The 17,595-nt window shown below is 39.6% G+C and overlaps 1 protein-coding gene across 8 annotated transcripts in view; it reads left to right on the forward strand.

Moving 5' to 3' along the window:
• LOC120764890 (ceramide transfer protein-like) overlaps positions 1–16,916 on the forward strand; it is a 160,509-nt gene extending 143,593 nt beyond the window's left edge. For 5 of the 8 annotated variants that reach the window (XM_040089008.2, XM_040089004.1, XM_040089006.1 and 2 more), the window contains 7 exons: positions 2,928–3,023; positions 7,344–7,476; positions 7,589–7,659; positions 8,982–9,110; positions 9,927–10,056; positions 11,305–11,492; positions 14,199–16,916. In XM_040089008.2, coding sequence (XP_039944942.1) covers positions 2,928–3,023; positions 7,344–7,476; positions 7,589–7,659; positions 8,982–9,110; positions 9,927–10,056; positions 11,305–11,483 — 738 coding nt within the window. In that variant the 3' untranslated portion in view covers positions 11,484–11,492; positions 14,199–16,916. The remainder of the gene's footprint in view (positions 1–2,927; positions 3,024–7,343; positions 7,477–7,588; positions 7,660–8,981; positions 9,111–9,926; positions 10,057–11,304; positions 11,493–14,198) is intronic. The other 3 variants (XM_040089005.1, XM_040089009.2, XM_040089011.2) reach the window with 1 other exon arrangement.
• The last annotated feature ends 679 nt before the right edge of the window (positions 16,917–17,595 follow it).

The raw sequence follows: 17,595 nt of genomic DNA on the forward strand, positions 1-17,595 counted from the left end.
CCCAGTTTGCCTTCACCTGGAAGGGCGTGCAGTACACCTGGAACCGACTGCCCCAGGGGTGGAAACAGCCCCACCATCTGCCATGGACTGATCCAGACTGCACTGGAAAAGGGTGAGGCTCCTGAACATCTACAGTACATTGATGACATCATTGTATGGGGGAACACAGCAGGGGAAGTCTTTGAGAAAGGAGAGAAGATTATCCAGATTCTGCTGAAAGCTGGTTTTGCCATTAAGAGAAGTAAGGTTAAGGGACCAGCTCAAGAAATCCAGTTTCTGGGAGTCAAGTGGCAAGATGGACGTCGCCAGATCCCCACAGAAGTAATCAACAAGATCACCTCAATGTCTTCACCTACCAACAAGGAGACACAAGCTTTCCTAGGTGCCATAGGCATTTGGAGAATGCACATTCCCGAGTACAGCCAGATTGTGATACCTCTCTACCTGGTCACCCGCAAGAAGAATGATTTCCACCGGGGCCCTGAACAGCAACAAGCCTTTGCCCAGATCAAGCAGGAGATCACTCATGCAGTAGCCCTTGGCCCAGTCAGGACGGGACCAGATGTGAAGAATGTGCTCTACTCTGCAGCCGGGAACAATGGCCTGTCCTGGAGCCTTTGGCAGAAGGTGCCTGGGGAGACTCATGGCCGACCACAGGGATTCTGGAGCCGAAGCTACAGAGGATCCAAAGCCAACTACACTCCCACAGAGAAGGAAATCTTAGCCGCCTATGAAGGAGTTCAAGCTGCCTCAGAGGTAATTGGCACTGAAACGCAGCTGCTTTTGGCACCCCGACTACCGGTGCTGGGGTGGATGTTTAAAGGAAAGGTTCCCTCCACCCATCATGCCACCGACGCCACGTAGAGCAAATAGATTGCCCTCATCACACAGCGCGCCCGCATTGAAAAACCCAAATCGCCCTGGGATTTTGGAGATAATTACAAACTGGCCAGAAGGTGAGAACTTTGGTCTCACAGCTCGCAGTCTTCCGGGGAGCACAGATCAGGCGACTGCTGGCTGCCTGGAGTCCACAGTTAACGGAAGAGTCTAGTCCTGGGAATTCTACCATCTGTTGGAACGCCCAAGAATTTGGAGTTTTCTTCACTGTCCTGCTAGATTTTGGGTCAGCCCAGGTCCAGCCGCTGCGGCTTCTCCGGCACTGCCAACTTTGCCTGCCAGGACACCCCCCTGCCTGCGGAGGACAGTCCACCGCGCCCGGCTTCCAGCCATCAGCGCCGGAACTTCCACTGTTTGCCCTCGGGGTTCTTAGTTCTGTTTTACTATTATTATAATTGCTGTTGGTTTTTGTCTGTCCTGTTATATTTACTAGTAAAAGACTGTTATTCCTTTCCCCATAGCTCTGACTGAAATTTTTTTTAATCTTCCAAATTATAATAACACAGAGGGAAAGATTTGAATTCCCCATTTCCTAGAGAGGCCTGCCTCTCCTTAGCAGACACCTGTCTTTTTAAACCAAGACACTCGCATACTTGGCTTGGCTTGGCTTGTACTGTGTCATTGTTTTCCTGGGGGACAAAAAATATTTAGAAGAATATTTGGTAGGAAATCTGTTAGTAAGTGGCAGGAAAAGATGGCCTGTCTAAAAGCAGAAACACAAATCTTGTGGGTGTTTATACTTCATTATAACTAAAAAAAACTTAAAGAAAACAAAGAAAACCCCCAAAACTGGACTGATAACTTGGTTTCTGTAGAGAATTCTTTAGTTAAAATAAGATAAAGGAACATTTCTATTGAAAGGATTTTATTTTATGTTGTATTTTGAGGATTTTGACTTGATTCAATTACTTTTTTTCTTCAAGTTGTACAAAAACCACCCATAGGTTCAAGCTATTAATCTTGTGATTATACAGTTCTTAGACTAATCTATATGTTGGTCAATTGACTAACCTTTGCTTGCAATGCATTTCTTCTTTAAAAAAAATTCTACTGATTTAGGAAAATAGTGTCAACTACATGGACTTATTTGATGTGATGAGTTTTATTAGACACCTACCTCTTGGGCAAAAAAAATTAGTAAATTATTTTCTGCACTTGTAAACATTACACACCAATGGATAATTTAGCTTTTTGTCTCTGTTTTAATTTGGGGGAGAATAGGATTTGGAAATGGGGAGACAGACACAAAAGAAACATATAATAAGACTGTAGATTTAACATAAAAATTCATTTCCTGTCCCACCTCCCATTTTCATGCACATTATTTAGAAGAAATAAAAGTATTCACATAGCTTGATAAAAATGTATCAAATATTTTACCTTTAAGAAAAACATGCAACTGTCTAGCTAAGTATTCTTAAATGAGTATTTTTAAATAGTGGATCTCTGCATCATCATAATTTTTTTGAGTGTAAGCTTTTCTCTTCTTTTTTTCTAGTTGGCAACTGTGCAAAGATGCCAAACAGAATAGTCATGTTTTTCTCATGACTGGTTCCCTCACTGGTGTTCCAATATAACTTTTAATATGCGTTTACTTTTTTAGAGCTAGTTTGTCTGTCTCCCCTCCCCCCCTCCCTCCCCTTCATATTTTTAAATGCTCTTCAGTGAATATTGTCTTTCAAGTCCTACAATGCACTGTAATTCTATTTGGAGGTACCAAAAGTAATTTCCTACATGCTGAAATAAAACTGTCTCAGGTAGGAATAGCGAGGTTTGACAGTTTAAATATACAAAGGAAGGACAGGGAAGAACCCGTAAAAAATGAAATTGGAAGTTGAATCAATAATTTGGCTTTTACTTCTAAAGACCACAAGTACCTGATTGATCTTAACCTCTAATAGAAGGCTCTATTGTCCAAGTTCAGCTCCTGCACAGGATTTGAAGTATTGACTTATGACTTCCAATACTGTAGTCGCCTGCCCAAGAAGATGAAAGGAATTAGTTAAAAATGTGTAATTTTTCCTTTAAAGGTAGAAGAGATGGTACAAAACCATATGACATATTCCTTGCAAGATGTAGGAGGAGATGCCAATTGGCAGCTAGTGGTAGAAGAAGGAGAAATGAAGGTAAGCATTTGTTGTTTTGCTTAATTTATATAGGATGATATGCTGTGAAGACAGATATTTTTATTCGCTTTGAATACTATTACTGAGCAAGTTATGCTGTTAAAACTCCTCTCTGAGAATAGCATTGTTAGGACTGGAGACCATACGAGCTGCAGCTTCTAATATATTCAGCAAAATCTTATACAGCACTTGCAAGAGCTTTGTCTTTACAGATCCCTTTCTCATTTTCTCCTACTTAAAACTTCCTATCAACATGGTGTACTGTGTTGATTTGGCACAGGCTGGTTTTTGGTAGTGGGAGAGGGCCACAGAAGTGGCTTCTGTGAGAAATTTCTAGAAGCTTCCATCATGTCCAACAGAGCCACTTGCTGATGGCTCTGAAGATCGACATGCTGCTGGCCCAATTAGAGAGGTTGGTAATGCCTCTGTGATGACATATTTAAGAAGAAAATCAAAACAGTGCATGTGCAGTTTTTTCCAGGGGTGGCGAGGCACCGCTGCCAGGGCCATCCCGGTGCAGCATGCAATGATGCTTGTGGCTGCTGCCATCTTGGTGCAGCCCATGGTGAGCCTTGACTGCCTGGCCAACCCTAGCCAGTCGTGCTGCAGGCAGAAGGTCAGGGGTGGCAGCAGTGGCTTCTTCTTTCTGGCGCCCCGCATGAAGAGAGGTGTTAAATAGTGCCAGTGCCGTGGCAGTTACCACTGCCCACTCAGTGACGGCAGGGCCGCCTGGCCAGTGGTGGAAACATGGCAAACGATTCCCCAACATGGAACCTAGATGAGATCAACCTCTTGGCACTGCGGGATCCTGCAATAATCTTTGAATTGGTGGAACTTGGCAATACTGCCTACAGGCAGCAGTTTTTCTTCTAGTCAGAGAAGAGGAGGAAGTGAAGACGTGAGGGAGAATATCATGGCGGCACTAAGGTCAGTGTAAAAAGAGGGAGAGGAGGTACTCCAAGTGCCAGAGCCAAGATTCCTCTGCAAACCATGGTAAAGAATATGGTAAATAAGCTGTCCCCCTGCAGTCCATGAAGTCCATGGGGGATGCAGAGATCCACTCGCAGCCTGTGAGAGAAGTACTCACGTCAGAGTGGGTGGATGCCGGAGAAAGCTGTATTCCAGTGAGAGACCCGAATACAGAGAGAGGGCCCTTGCTTCCAAACTAGAGCAGCCTATCCTTAGAGGACTGCACCCCGTGGACGAGTGACCCACTCGGCAGCAGTTTCGGAAAGACTGTTTGCCCATAGGAAGAACTCATGTTGCAACAATTTCAGAAAGGACTGCTGCTTGTGAGGTTGGAGCCATGCTGGAGAAGTTCACTGTCTCCTGTGGGAGGGACCTCATGGCATAGCAGGGGAAAGACTCCTCTCCCTGAGGGAGCAGAAAAAGATCTCGGATGACGAACTGACCAAAATCCCCATGCCCTGTCTCCCTGTGCTGTTGGTAGGAAAGGTGGAGGGGCTGGGAGGGAAAAAAGGTGTTTCAAAGGCGTATATTACTTCTCATTATCCTCCTCTGACTCTATTAATAATAAATGTACCTTAGACCTTTAAATTTAAACCTGTTTTGCCCTTGGAATGTTTTCTCCTGATTTTCATCTCAACTCATGAGCCCTTCGTTAATTATTTCCCCTCTCCTCTGCCCAACTGAAAGCAAAAGAGAGTGAGCAAATGGCTTTCGTGAGTGCCTGGCATTTGGCAAGTGTCAAATGACAATGTGCAAATTCAATGTATGAAAATCTTATTTGGTAGCAAGTTACTGTTGGTTACTCCACTGTGCTTGTAAGCATTCTTGTGCATAGTGATAAACAGGGTAGTTTAATTCAGGACGGATAGGCAGGGCAGATGATTTGAGGAAGGTGGCATTGTATGAAACAGAGGGGCTGGAAGGTATGGAGCTCACAGTTGGCAATGGCACAGCTGAGACCCTCGGGGAAAGGATCAAGGGACAAACAAATAAAGCATGGAGGTCTGCTATAGGCTACCCAGCAAGGATGATGACACTGATGAATTATTCTTTAAGGAACTAAGGGACACTTCTAAGTCAACCACCCTTGTCCTTATGGGAGACTTCAACTTGCCAGATGTTAACCACACAGCTGGTACAAACATGTCCAGGAGATCCCTAAAACAGCTGGATGACAACTTCATGGTACAGGTACTAAGGGAACTGACTAGGAAAGATGCCCTCCTTGATCTGTTGCTTGTTAACAGAGAGGGTCTTGTGAGTGGAGACTGGTGGCCGTCTTGACCACAGTGACAACAAAGAGATTGAGTTTAAAATCTCTGTTGACAGGAGAAAAAGTGTCAACAAAGCTTCAGCCCTGGAAACGAGGAGAGCAGACTTCAGGTTGTTCAGGAAACTAGTGAGTAAGGTTCCCTGGGAAAATGCTTTTGAAGGTACTGGGGTCCATCAGTGCTGGTCACTTTTTAAACTGTGCAGGATTTGCTGCTCCAGCTGGATTCCTATAAGTCTATGGGACCCACTGAGATTCATCCATAAATGCTCAAAGAGCTGGCTGATGTCATCATGAGGCCACTCTCAATGATTTCTCAATGGTCTTGGGAATCTGGAGATGTCCCAGTTGACTGGATGCTGGGTAACATTATCCCAATTTTCAAGAAGCACAAGAGGGATGGCCTTGGTAAGTACAGGCCTGTCGGTCTCATTTCAGTGCCTGGTAAAATTATGGAGAGGACTATTCTGGGAGTTATTGAAAAACACCTGAAGGACAATGCAGTCACTGATCACTGTTGCCATATCATGTGAGCTTTGTGAGATGTTTACAGCTCTGTAGCTGAATTCTCACAGTCTGTACTGTAAATAATCAGTGTTTTTCACATTCCTTTCTGATGAGAGTCCTAACTAGTGGACTTCTAGCCTGGCCAGTGGGATGGAGAGGTGGTAACCTTGTTCTCCAATCCCTGGTCATCCTTCAAAACCTATAAAAGCAAGGTCTTTGTAAATAAAAAGTTCTTCTTCAGCCTTCATCTCTTGAAGTCAAAGAGTGTGTATCATTTTCTCTTTGTGTCCTCTAGCAACAGATCACAGCCAGCATGGCTTCATGAGGGGGAAGTCCAGTTTGACAAACTTCATTTCCTTTTACGACAAGGTAGCCCACCTAGTTGATCAAGGGAAGCCAGTTGATGTAATCTTTGGGGATTTCAGTAAAGCTCCATTTTAAAGCTCAGGGCTTCATTCTAGGGCCAGTTCTCTTCTACATCTTCATAAACTACTCAGACACAGGACTCAAAGAGATACTAAGTAAGTTTTCTGATGACACTAATTTGGGAGGAGCCAACCATTTGAAGTTTAACAAAGGCAAGTGACAGATTCTGCATCTATCTGGAATGGGACAATCCTGGATGTACATACAGACTAGGGAACAAGAGGCTGGAGGGCAGCCCCATGGGAAGAGATCTATGCATTTGGGTTCACAGCAAGTTGAATATGAGTCAGGAGTGTGTCCTGGCAGTCATAAGACTCAGCCAGGTGCTGGGGTGACCAAGTTCAGCATCATGAACCAGTCAAGGGAGGTGATTGTCCCACTCTGCTCTGCACTGGTATGGCCTCACCTCAAGTCCTGTGTGCAGTTTTGGGCACCCCAATATAATAAGCAAATAAAGCTATTAGAGAGCATCCAAAGGAGGGCCATGAAGATGGTGGAGGGCCTTGAGTGGAAGCGGTATGAGGAGTAGCTGAGGTCATTTGGTTTGTTCAGCCTGGAGGAGACTGAGGAGAGACCTTATTGCAGTCTATAACTTCCTCACAAGCAGAAGCAGGCAGGCAGGCTGGCAACTGATCTCTTTTCTCTAGCGACCAGTCATAGGATCCGAGGGAATGACATCAAGCTGAGTCAGGGGATACGTAGCTTGGATATAAGGAAAAGGTTCTTCAATCAGAGGGTGGTTGGGTACTGGAACAGGCTCCCCAGGGAAGTGGTCACAGCACCAAGCCTGTCTGAGTTCAAGAAGCATTTGGACGACACTCTCAGGCAAATGGTGTGATTCTTGGGGTTGTCCTGTGCAGGGTCGGGAGTCGGACTTGATCATCATTATGGGCCTCTTTCAACTCAGGATATTCAGTGATTCTATTTATAATTTTTGAAGTAGAGTTTTTTCAAAATAATGGTATTTTCATGTGACGTGCCTCATATCAATATCTCCATTGGTAGTATCCATAGAACACTGACATGGAAAATTAATTATTTGTTATTCTTCTGGGTAAGATTTTATCAAAGCTGCTGAAATTTTAAATAATAAAACATGACCAGTTTTGGCATATTCTCTTCATTTCGCTCTTTGTATTTGACCATAGGTGTACAGAAGAGAGGTGGAAGAGAATGGAATAGTATTAGATCCTTTGAAAGCAACGCATGCTGTTAAAGGGGTAACAGGGCATGAAGTTTGCCACTACTTCTGGAATGTTGATGTTCGTAGTGATTGGGAAAGTAAGGAATTGATTCTTAAGCTTTGCATGTTTATCTGCAAGCATATAGTTTATAACATTGACCAGATATCTGTGCTTGTTTACTGATGGATTTTTATTTCTCCTCCCCTTAGCAACAATTGAAAATTTCCATGTTGTGGAAAATTTAGCTGATAATGCCATCATCATTTACCAGATGCATAAGGTAATAACACTTCACCTGTATACAAACCTCAGTGAGACAGTCCAGACTACATGTGTTCTAATCTATTCTGAAATACTTTACCATCTTAACAACTTAAAATACTATCCAGAACAAGTTTAGAACAACTTTTCTATTTAAGTGTAACTTTGTACATTTTTCAAACTTCACTTGATAGCATAATTGTTTGTGTATCTATCTGATAGTTTGTAATAACAAATGAGGACTGTTTTTAATCTCTTAAGTTTATCACTGGCAGCAAGGCAAGGCTCATCTCAAGAAAACTGAAGCAATAAATTGGCACTAACTGCGAGGAAGAAACCCCTACCCCTGTATCATATATTTTGTTGCAATAATGCAAGTTATTATTGACCACAATTAGTTGACATTCTGCATTTGCATTATGAGGGCTTATAATTCCTGGTACATTTTTTCTTTTAACTTCATTATGGTTTTTCACCTGAACTAATTCTGATTTAGCTTTACTAAAATGTTAATTTGACTTATAACCCAATAGGTATAACCTAACAGGTTCTAAAAGATTGGGAATGAAGTGTACACTCTCATCTTTAATCTTGTATGATTTTGAGTATTAGTATATTCAAATATTGAAACAATTAATTTTTTAAAAAACTGGTAATGTGGTTATCATAACTGCTGGAACAGCAGAATGATTTTTGAACAACACAGTTGTATGAACTGTATAGTGTTGTGGTAAAAGCTAGACTTTTTGCCCATATTGAGTGTCAGGAAAATGGCTTCTGTACAGTTTTGCTTTATTTTATGACACTTTGTTTCTGAAGTGTTCTCTTATATAATACCAATTTACCATATCTATCTCATTAAAGTAGTAACTTCTCAAAATAATATTTGTTATAAGTATTTCTTGCGCTCTCTCACCATATTTATGGAGACATAAATAACTGTAGATGCTTCTATTTATACTTAACCAATAGTTCAGTTTATAGCTTACAAGTATTAATTACAATGTAAGCCTGAGATTGGGAGAACAGGAGAGGAAATGCCTCTTCCTGGTTGTCTGCTGAAAGTCATTGCAAGTTGGCTCCCTGCCTTTCAAAGGCCTTAAACTTTCGCCTTAAATTTTTAAAATTAAGTATAGCCATATAACCTGTTATATATCTGTACAACACCTGTGTTCTGCTTAAGTTTTCAAAATTGCATGAAATTACTAACTTGAATAAACTTTTTTACTTAAATAACGTGACTGACCTATTTTGCCTTGTTTGTTTTTTTCCTTTATCTAAGGATAGTAAGTACTTAATTTGCAAAACTGGAAAAGCTTATATTCAGGTGTTTCTCTGCAGAGAGTGTGGCCGGCTTCTCAAAGGGATGTGCTGTATTTGTCTGCCATCAGAAAAATACCAGCATTCAGTGAAAATGATCCTGAAACGTGGATTGTTTGCAATTTCTCTGTGGAACATGACAGTGCTCCTGTAACTATTACTTTCATTCTATCAAGTTCTGCTTTAAAGATGCCATTTTTCTATTATGTGGTGTGATGCTCTTGCAATACTGGGGGGAAGGGAGGGGAAAGAGAGAGGGGAGGGGAAAGAGAGAGGGGAGGTATGCAAAAATAATTTGTTTATACCAGATGATACAATGATCTGATGAAAACATTCTGAGCCAAAGACTTTCTTATCTCAACAGTTGGCAGATCTAAGGTGTTGCAGAAAAATGGAAGCAAAATTTCTGGTGAAAACATTTTAAAGAATTGAGGTTCCTTCATATGGAATTAAATAAATAACTTCAATATTGTCATACATGGGGATAGGCTTGTATAACTAGATATGGAATCTGTTAAACCTACAGCTTACACAGTTCAGCCTTGGTTCTGTCAGACAGTAGCAGTGATTGTTTTCTCTGTAGTGTTTCTGCGCTGAATACTATGATATTGCCTGCTTACCAGGGAAAAGTTACTAACTGATATTTGTAAACACTGATGCATTATTCTTTAGATGTTTCCTTACTTGTCACAATAATTGAAATAATTCACTGTATTAAGCAAGCAGAAACTTGAGTTTCAGACATTTCAGTTTAACTCTTTCCCTACTCACCATGTACCTTTCATTTCATTTACATTCATGTTACATCTGTGTAGTGCTAGAATGCAAACTCCCAGAAACATAACTTTTGGAGTACCTTAGATTTTATACTAAATTAAAATGTTAGCATTCGAGTATGCTGAAAGAAACCTAGTTTGAAGTTTACAAATGTTTCTTTTTTTTTTTTTTTTTTTTTTTTTTTGATAGATGAACAATCGTTGTGTCCGTGCCAAAATAAATATTGCTATGATTTGTCAGACTTTAGTAAGCCCGCCAGAGGGGAACAAGGAAATAAGCAGGGACAATATTCTATGCAAGATTACATATGTAGCTAATGGTAAGTCTAAAATTATTCAGTAGGACATTAATTATATATGTTAATTCCTGGGAGCTGAATACTGGGGAAAAAAAGGTTGATGCAGTTTTCTGTTAAATTTATATATCGGATCACACTTGTGGTCTTCATGGTCAAAAGTACTCAAATTAATGTGCTACATCAAGCAGTGAATGGGATCTTTCATTGTGTGGCATTTTGAGAGCAATAAATGAAAGTAAAGTGTAGCTCAGTCCTAAGTACAGAACCTTGGGGTGGAGGAGGGGTGGGCAGAAGAAATGTCTGCAACTGGCATAACTTGGCATAAGCTTTAAGTTTTAGTAATAATCTGGGGGTTTTATTCATGCATTACTATCAATTTTTTTACACAATTCATGTTTGTGAAAGGATGTTTGCAAACTATGGTATAATGTAGTCCACATTTTTTCTTTTCAACTGACAGAATCTTTGGTATTGACTGCAAAGTTAGCAAAACCAAACTTTATTGTCACTGTACCCAGTATTCAGCAGTATATTATAGTACTGGAACCTCATACCTCTGATCTCCTCTCCTGTAGATGGAAAATACTTTGAGTATCTCACCTGCTTATTATTTTTGACCACCTATTACATAGCTTATTAAAAAATCACAATCTAAAAATTGTGTTCAGTAAATCTTTGCCATATAGGAGTGATACAACTTGTATTAAATCCTGTACAAATAATACTGTATGATGTTAAACTCTGGGGTAAGCTCCTTTGTTTCTGGTTTAGAAGTTTAAGAATTATTTTTAAAATATGTCTTCATTGACAAATTCTGAACTGTGATTATATGGGAAGTGGCATCTTTTTCAATAAAGTATTTGACCTGTGAATTTAAGCATATTTTACAATCAGACCAAATTTTGCTTGAAGTGCTTTAAAAATAATTTGTAAGACATTGGCTATGTAGCAACTCTGCAGGCAAATGCAGCAGTTATTGAAAAGTTAAAACATTACTTGTATTTTCTTTGAAATGAGAAGTAGCTTGAGTCTGTCTTTCTGTTGTTTTTTGGAAGTACTTAATATCATCTTTCATTTGGGCATTTCCCAAAGCCAACACACCGTGTTTAATGTTTTCTAAATAGTAGCATTGTAGAATTGGACTAAATTAGAGTAATAAGAGTAGAAAGTGCTTCAATGAAAGCTGTAAGGGTTTAAATTCTGCTGATTATTCTTTCCTGCTACTTCAGAGAGAATTGCAGGAATACAAAATTAAATTTTCTTTTTTAGCTTTCAGCAGATTTGTTGTATTTCAATGTCTGGATTACTGTCTACTTCTAGTGAACCCAGGAGGATGGGCACCAGCATCAGTCTTACGGGCAGTGGCAAAACGAGAATATCCAAAATTCTTAAAGCGTTTCACATCATATGTGCAAGAGAAAACAGCAGGAAAGCCTATTTTATTCTAGTATTAGCAGGTATACATTCATTTTTTAAAAATTCTTGATTCATTATTGTAAATATTTAAGGCCAAACAGAAGTATGTGATCTAGAAATGCCTTTCTAGCATGAATTCAGTGCTTAGAATTAATATATGTAGATGGTTACAGGCAGTTGAGGAGGGATTGGTAGGGCAGGTGAGGTGGCATTGTATGAAACAGAGGGGCTGGAAGGTATGGAGCTCACAGTTGGCAATGGCACAGCTGAGACCCTCGGGGAAAGGATCAAGGGACAAACAAATAAAGCATGGAGGTCTGCTATAGGCTACCCAGCAAGGATGATGACACTGATGAATTATTCTTTAAGGAACTAAGGGACACTTCTAAGTCAACCACCCTTGTCCTTATGGGAGACTTCAACTTGCCAGATGTTAACCACACAGCTGGTACAAACATGTCCAGGAGATCCCTAAAACAGCTGGATGACAACTTCATGGTACAGGTACTAAGGGAACTGACTAGGAAAGATGCCCTCCTTGATCTGTTGCTTGTTAACAGAGAGGGTCTTGTGAGTGGAGACTGGTGGCCGTCTTGACCACAGTGACAACAAAGAGATTGAGTTTAAAATCTCTGTTGACAGGAGAAAAAGTGTCAACAAAGCTTCAGCCCTGGAAACGAGGAGAGCAGACTTCAGGTTGTTCAGGAAACTAGTGAGTAAGGTTCCCTGGGAAAATGCTTTTGAAGGTACTGGGGTCCATCAGTGCTGGTCACTTTTTAAACTGTGCAGGATTTGCTGCTCCAGCTGGATTCCTATAAGTCTATGGGACCCACTGAGATTCATCCATAAATGCTCAAAGAGCTGGCTGATGTCATCATGAGGCCACTCTCAATGATTTCTCAATGGTCTTGGGAATCTGGAGATGTCCCAGTTGACTGGATGCTGGGTAACATTATCCCAATTTTCAAGAAGCACAAGAGGGATGGCCTTGGTAAGTACAGGCCTGTCGGTCTCATTTCAGTGCCTGGTAAAATTATGGAGAGGACTATTCTGGGAGTTATTGAAAAACACCTGAAGGACAATGCAGTCACTGATCACTGTTGCCATATCATGTGAGCTTTGTGAGATGTTTACAGCTCTGTAGCTGAATTCTCACAGTCTGTACTGTAAATAATCAGTGTTTTTCACATTCCTTTCTGATGAGAGTCCTAACTAGTGGACTTCTAGCCTGGCCAGTGGGATGGAGAGGTGGTAACCTTGTTCTCCAATCCCTGGTCATCCTTCAAAACCTATAAAAGCAAGGTCTTTGTAAATAAAAAGTTCTTCTTCAGCCTTCATCTCTTGAAGTCAAAGAGTGTGTATCATTTTCTCTTTGTGTCCTCTAGCAACAGATCACAGCCAGCATGGCTTCATGAGGGGGAAGTCCAGTTTGACAAACTTCATTTCCTTTTACGACAAGGTAGCCCACCTAGTTGATCAAGGGAAGCCAGTTGATGTAATCTTTGGGGATTTCAGTAAAGCTCCATTTTAAAGCTCAGGGCTTCATTCTAGGGCCAGTTCTCTTCTACATCTTCATAAACTACTCAGACACAGGACTCAAAGAGATACTAAGTAAGTTTTCTGATGACACTAATTTGGGAGGAGCCAACCATTTGAAGTTTAACAAAGGCAAGTGACAGATTCTGCATCTATCTGGAATGGGACAATCCTGGATGTACATACAGACTAGGGAACAAGAGGCTGGAGGGCAGCCCCATGGGAAGAGATCTATGCATTTGGGTTCACAGCAAGTTGAATATGAGTCAGGAGTGTGTCCTGGCAGTCATAAGACTCAGCCAGGTGCTGGGGTGACCAAGTTCAGCATCATGAACCAGTCAAGGGAGGTGATTGTCCCACTCTGCTCTGCACTGGTATGGTCTCACCTCAAGTCCTGTGTGCAGTTTTGGGCACCCCAATATAATAAGCAAATAAAGCTATTAGAGAGCATCCAAAGGAGGGCCATGAAGATGGTGGAGGGCCTTGAGTGGAAGCGGTATGAGGAGTAGCTGAGGTCATTTGGTTTGTTCAGCCTGGAGGAGACTGAGGAGAGACCTTATTGCAGTCTATAACTTCCTCACAAGCAGAAGCAGGCAGGCAGGCTGGCAACTGATCTCTTTTCTCTAGCGACCAGTCATAGGATCCGAGGGAATGACATCAAGCTGAGTCAGGGGATACGTAGCTTGGATATAAGGAAAAGGTTCTTCAATCAGAGGGTGGTTGGGTACTGGAACAGGCTCCCCAGGGAAGTGGTCACAGCACCAAGCCTGTCTGAGTTCAAGAAGCATTTGGACGACACTCTCAGGCAAATGGTGTGATTCTTGGGGTTGTCCTGTGCAGGGTCGGGAGTCGGACTTGATCATCATTATGGGCCTCTTTCAACTCAGGATATTCAGTGATTCTATGAAAATGGGGTTTTATCTCTTTTCTATGTATGACATAGGCTACCTCTGTTTTTATGTTCTATTTGTTAACTCAGACTCCAAAAGTCATTGTAGTTTCATCCTTCTGTAACAGGTAGCTATGTAATGATTCTCATTTTTAATTATATATTGTTAAAGAACTTGTGCAGCTGGATCATTTAAAACACAGCTGTCACAAGCCAGCCATTTCAAATTTGATAATAGTGCTGATACTATTTAAGGGTTTTAACAAGTTCTGGTTTTCCTATTAGTTTTCAATATTTTCACTACTGTATTTTGTCTTTACAGTGATCAGAACAAGACTGGGTGAGCATTCCACCTTGAAGTGACTGATAAGTGCACAGAGCAGTCCATGTTGGAACAAAGGATCTATATATAGTCTTTTTATGGTTTCTAGGGTTTGTATACTGATGTAAAAAGTGCTGCATTACCATGAGGCTGAATATTTAACACTAGCTCTCACTTAAATATTTTTGCAGAGTCAGTGTATAATTATCAATAGATGTTTTGATGACATACATATGGCTATTTTAATTGCTTTAGAAGAGGAAGAACGTGTATAGCTTTGAATCACCAACTGGGGTTACTGCTTTAATTTTAAACAACTTGCAGAATTTCGCAGTTAGCATTTCTAAGATACTAGTGCAGTTTTTGTGCATGTCTAAAAAGCAGAAAAGACAAATGCACATATAGCATACTCTATGTGCTTTATGTGCACAAAAATCTCTAGTATTTTGGTGGGGAGGGAGTTCAGTAAAGCCTAAGTGACTTATTAACAGGTTTTATTTTGCTTTATATAATCATAGTTCATTGCCATTTGTTCCTATAATGAATCATCTTGTTACATAAAATGTCAGGTAATAATTGAGGGCTGTCAGTATCCTTATGACTTTGCCTTTTCTATTGTCTTACTCTTATGAAGATCTTTGGCTCTGAAGGAGTAAGAATGTGAAAAGCTTTATTTTTTTCCAGGTATATTTCTATTGGATTTTTTAGTTATGCAATATGTGCTACAGACATTTTTCTATTAAACATGATCCAGAAATTTCTAGGAAGATTCTCTATGAGAGGGCGAGACAGTGCCTGAAAGCTAGAAGTCATCTGTTCATTATAAATGTAGACTGCTTTCTTGCATGATATCTGGGGCTTTTCCAAAGCTGTGAGAAGGTACCCTATAATATTTACTGAAGTAATTTGGACTACACAGGACAACATTCCCAGCCCAGAATGAGGATGAGTACGTTATTTTCAGATCCTGCATGTTTTTCTCACCTTGATAAAGCCATGCTATGAGTTTCATGTAGAAAATAAGTTGCACTGATACTTGCCTTAATCAAAAACTCATCAGTTATAAGGATGTATAGTTCATATTGGAAAGTTCTGCCTATTTGCTATGAGAATTCAAATGTCAGATATTTGCCTGCCTCTGATTCTGGATATGCTCATTAAGAGAAGTGTCTGGCAGACTAGTACTGACTTTGAGGTCTTTTATCCATGTCCTCTTGCTGCAAACTCTTCAGAGACTGCTGGGTGTTTCACTGACCTGTGTATCTCAAGAAAAAAATACCAGATTTTTCTTTTCTCAAAAGAAAACTGAAATTCTTGTTTGCTATAGTATGATAGGTAACTGAAAATAACTAAAAAAATAGTAATTTAATAAAGATTTGGTGAATGATTAAATGTGATCTGCACAGTGTTGAAAAAAATACTTTATCTGTTCATCTTCTTTATAGACATGAAATCATACATAACACACAATTACACATGCATGCAGCTCTCATGTTCCATAGCTTTTTCCTTTTTATTTGCCTTTTTCAAATGGTGTACATGGAATATGCCTTATTACAGAGTTATTCTATTATTTTGAATATCTAGAAAAGTGCCTATATGTTAGTGCTAGTAAGGCAAATAAGATGAAAAGCTGTATGTTTACTACATCACTAGTGAACATTTTATATAGTAAATACCTTATATGTTAAAAATTTATCTCAAATGTACTTCTTCATTTTAAAATCAACCAAGCAGTGGTTAATTCCACCATAGCTACTGATGGGAATATAAAGGGAAAACCAGTCCAAAATATAGAGAGTTTAACTCCATATTTGCCTTTTCTTGTACTTGTTGAACACAGGCAACTAGCTGTTCATTAATTTAATTGGATGACTTTATTTTGCAAAGGTATGGGAAGTTTGCAAAGCAGTATATAATTTTTATATCATTAGTTGCATTTACGCTATATATGATGTACTTTTGCAATTCTGTAAATAACATTAAACTACAGATACTAATGGTAAATAATATTTTGCATTTAGATAAAGGCACTGGTACTTCAGCTGGCCCTGCCCAATCGGAGTTGTAAGTCTTCTTAAAGAATCCGGAAGGAGTTGCAAATTGAGAAATAGGTATTAATTGACTGCTTTAAAAACAAATTTTAAAAGGCAGCTGTCAGCCTCTCAGATTGTCCATGTGCAAGTAGCCATTAGGTCTTTTCTTCTAGAAGGGATCTTTTACGTTTTTTAAAATAACATTTCCCATCTTTTGAGCCCAACCCTCTTTCCAGACACTACCACATATCTGTGCATTCTGAGTTCTCGTCTTCCTGTTAAAGGATCTGTAGTATTTATACAGCTGTGGTCTTTGCAGAGCAGCCCATGATTCTAAGAATGGCTGTTTTCATAAGCTGAACCAATTTGAAGGGCTGAGAAGAGTTTTCTGATCCATCAGATATTGTTCTCTGAATATGTGTGCATTTGGTGAATTTGAATGTTGCTGAACTAGATATGAAGGAAATTACTTTGTACAACTTGTATTGGGAATGAGGATGAGAGATGGTCATTGTTATCCTGTCTGAAAACTTAACATCTTATTTTGACAAAATTATCTGTGAAAAATTTAATACATCTTGGGAAAAAAAAATTACTTTTTACTTAATTGGGCTGAGCTGGCTTATATGAAGTTGTGCATTCTCTTTTAACTAATCAGATTGTCCATCTGTATTTTTATCAAGTTGTACAGATAATGCTGTATTTGAACTGCCACCATTCATCTACAGATTCAAAACATGAAACATATTTTTGAATACCTTGAGTATATAGAGTGTAACTGTTTTGTTCTATAATAGCTTTATGATCCTAATGATAAATTTTTAAAAATTAAAAGAAGTTGGTCCTTCCATGGTACAATCACAAATTTTGAACCAGTATTTAAAAGTGAAAAGTATTAAAAATATGAAGAAAAATCCTGCTTTGTAGTTATTTTTAACTTTTAGTGTTTTGGAAAAACTTATTTAAAACATTTTACCTTGTAACCAACTTTTGGATTGTATATAAAGTTATATACAATACCATAGCGTAAGGAAACCATTTGACGGGAAAACAGTTTGTTTATATTACTGAGGTTATCATAGAATCAGTAAAGTTGTAAAAGACCTTAATGATCATCAAGTCCAACCTTTGACTGAACATCACCTTACAACTAAACCATAGCAGAAAGTGCCATGTCCAGTCATTTCTTGAACACTTCCAGGGATGGTGATTCCACCAGTTCCCTTGATGCCTGGAACTAGAACAAAATCTTCCCAAAGAACATTAAAATGATAATATAAAAGCAAAACTTTACTTGAAAGCTTTCAGGTGCACAATATGGCAAAAACTGTACCCCAAATTAGATTTGTACAATTTTATAA

Source organism: Hirundo rustica, chromosome W (assembly GCF_015227805.2).
Source record: "Hirundo rustica isolate bHirRus1 chromosome W, bHirRus1.pri.v3, whole genome shotgun sequence".
Lineage (NCBI taxonomy): Eukaryota > Metazoa > Chordata > Aves > Passeriformes > Hirundinidae > Hirundo > Hirundo rustica.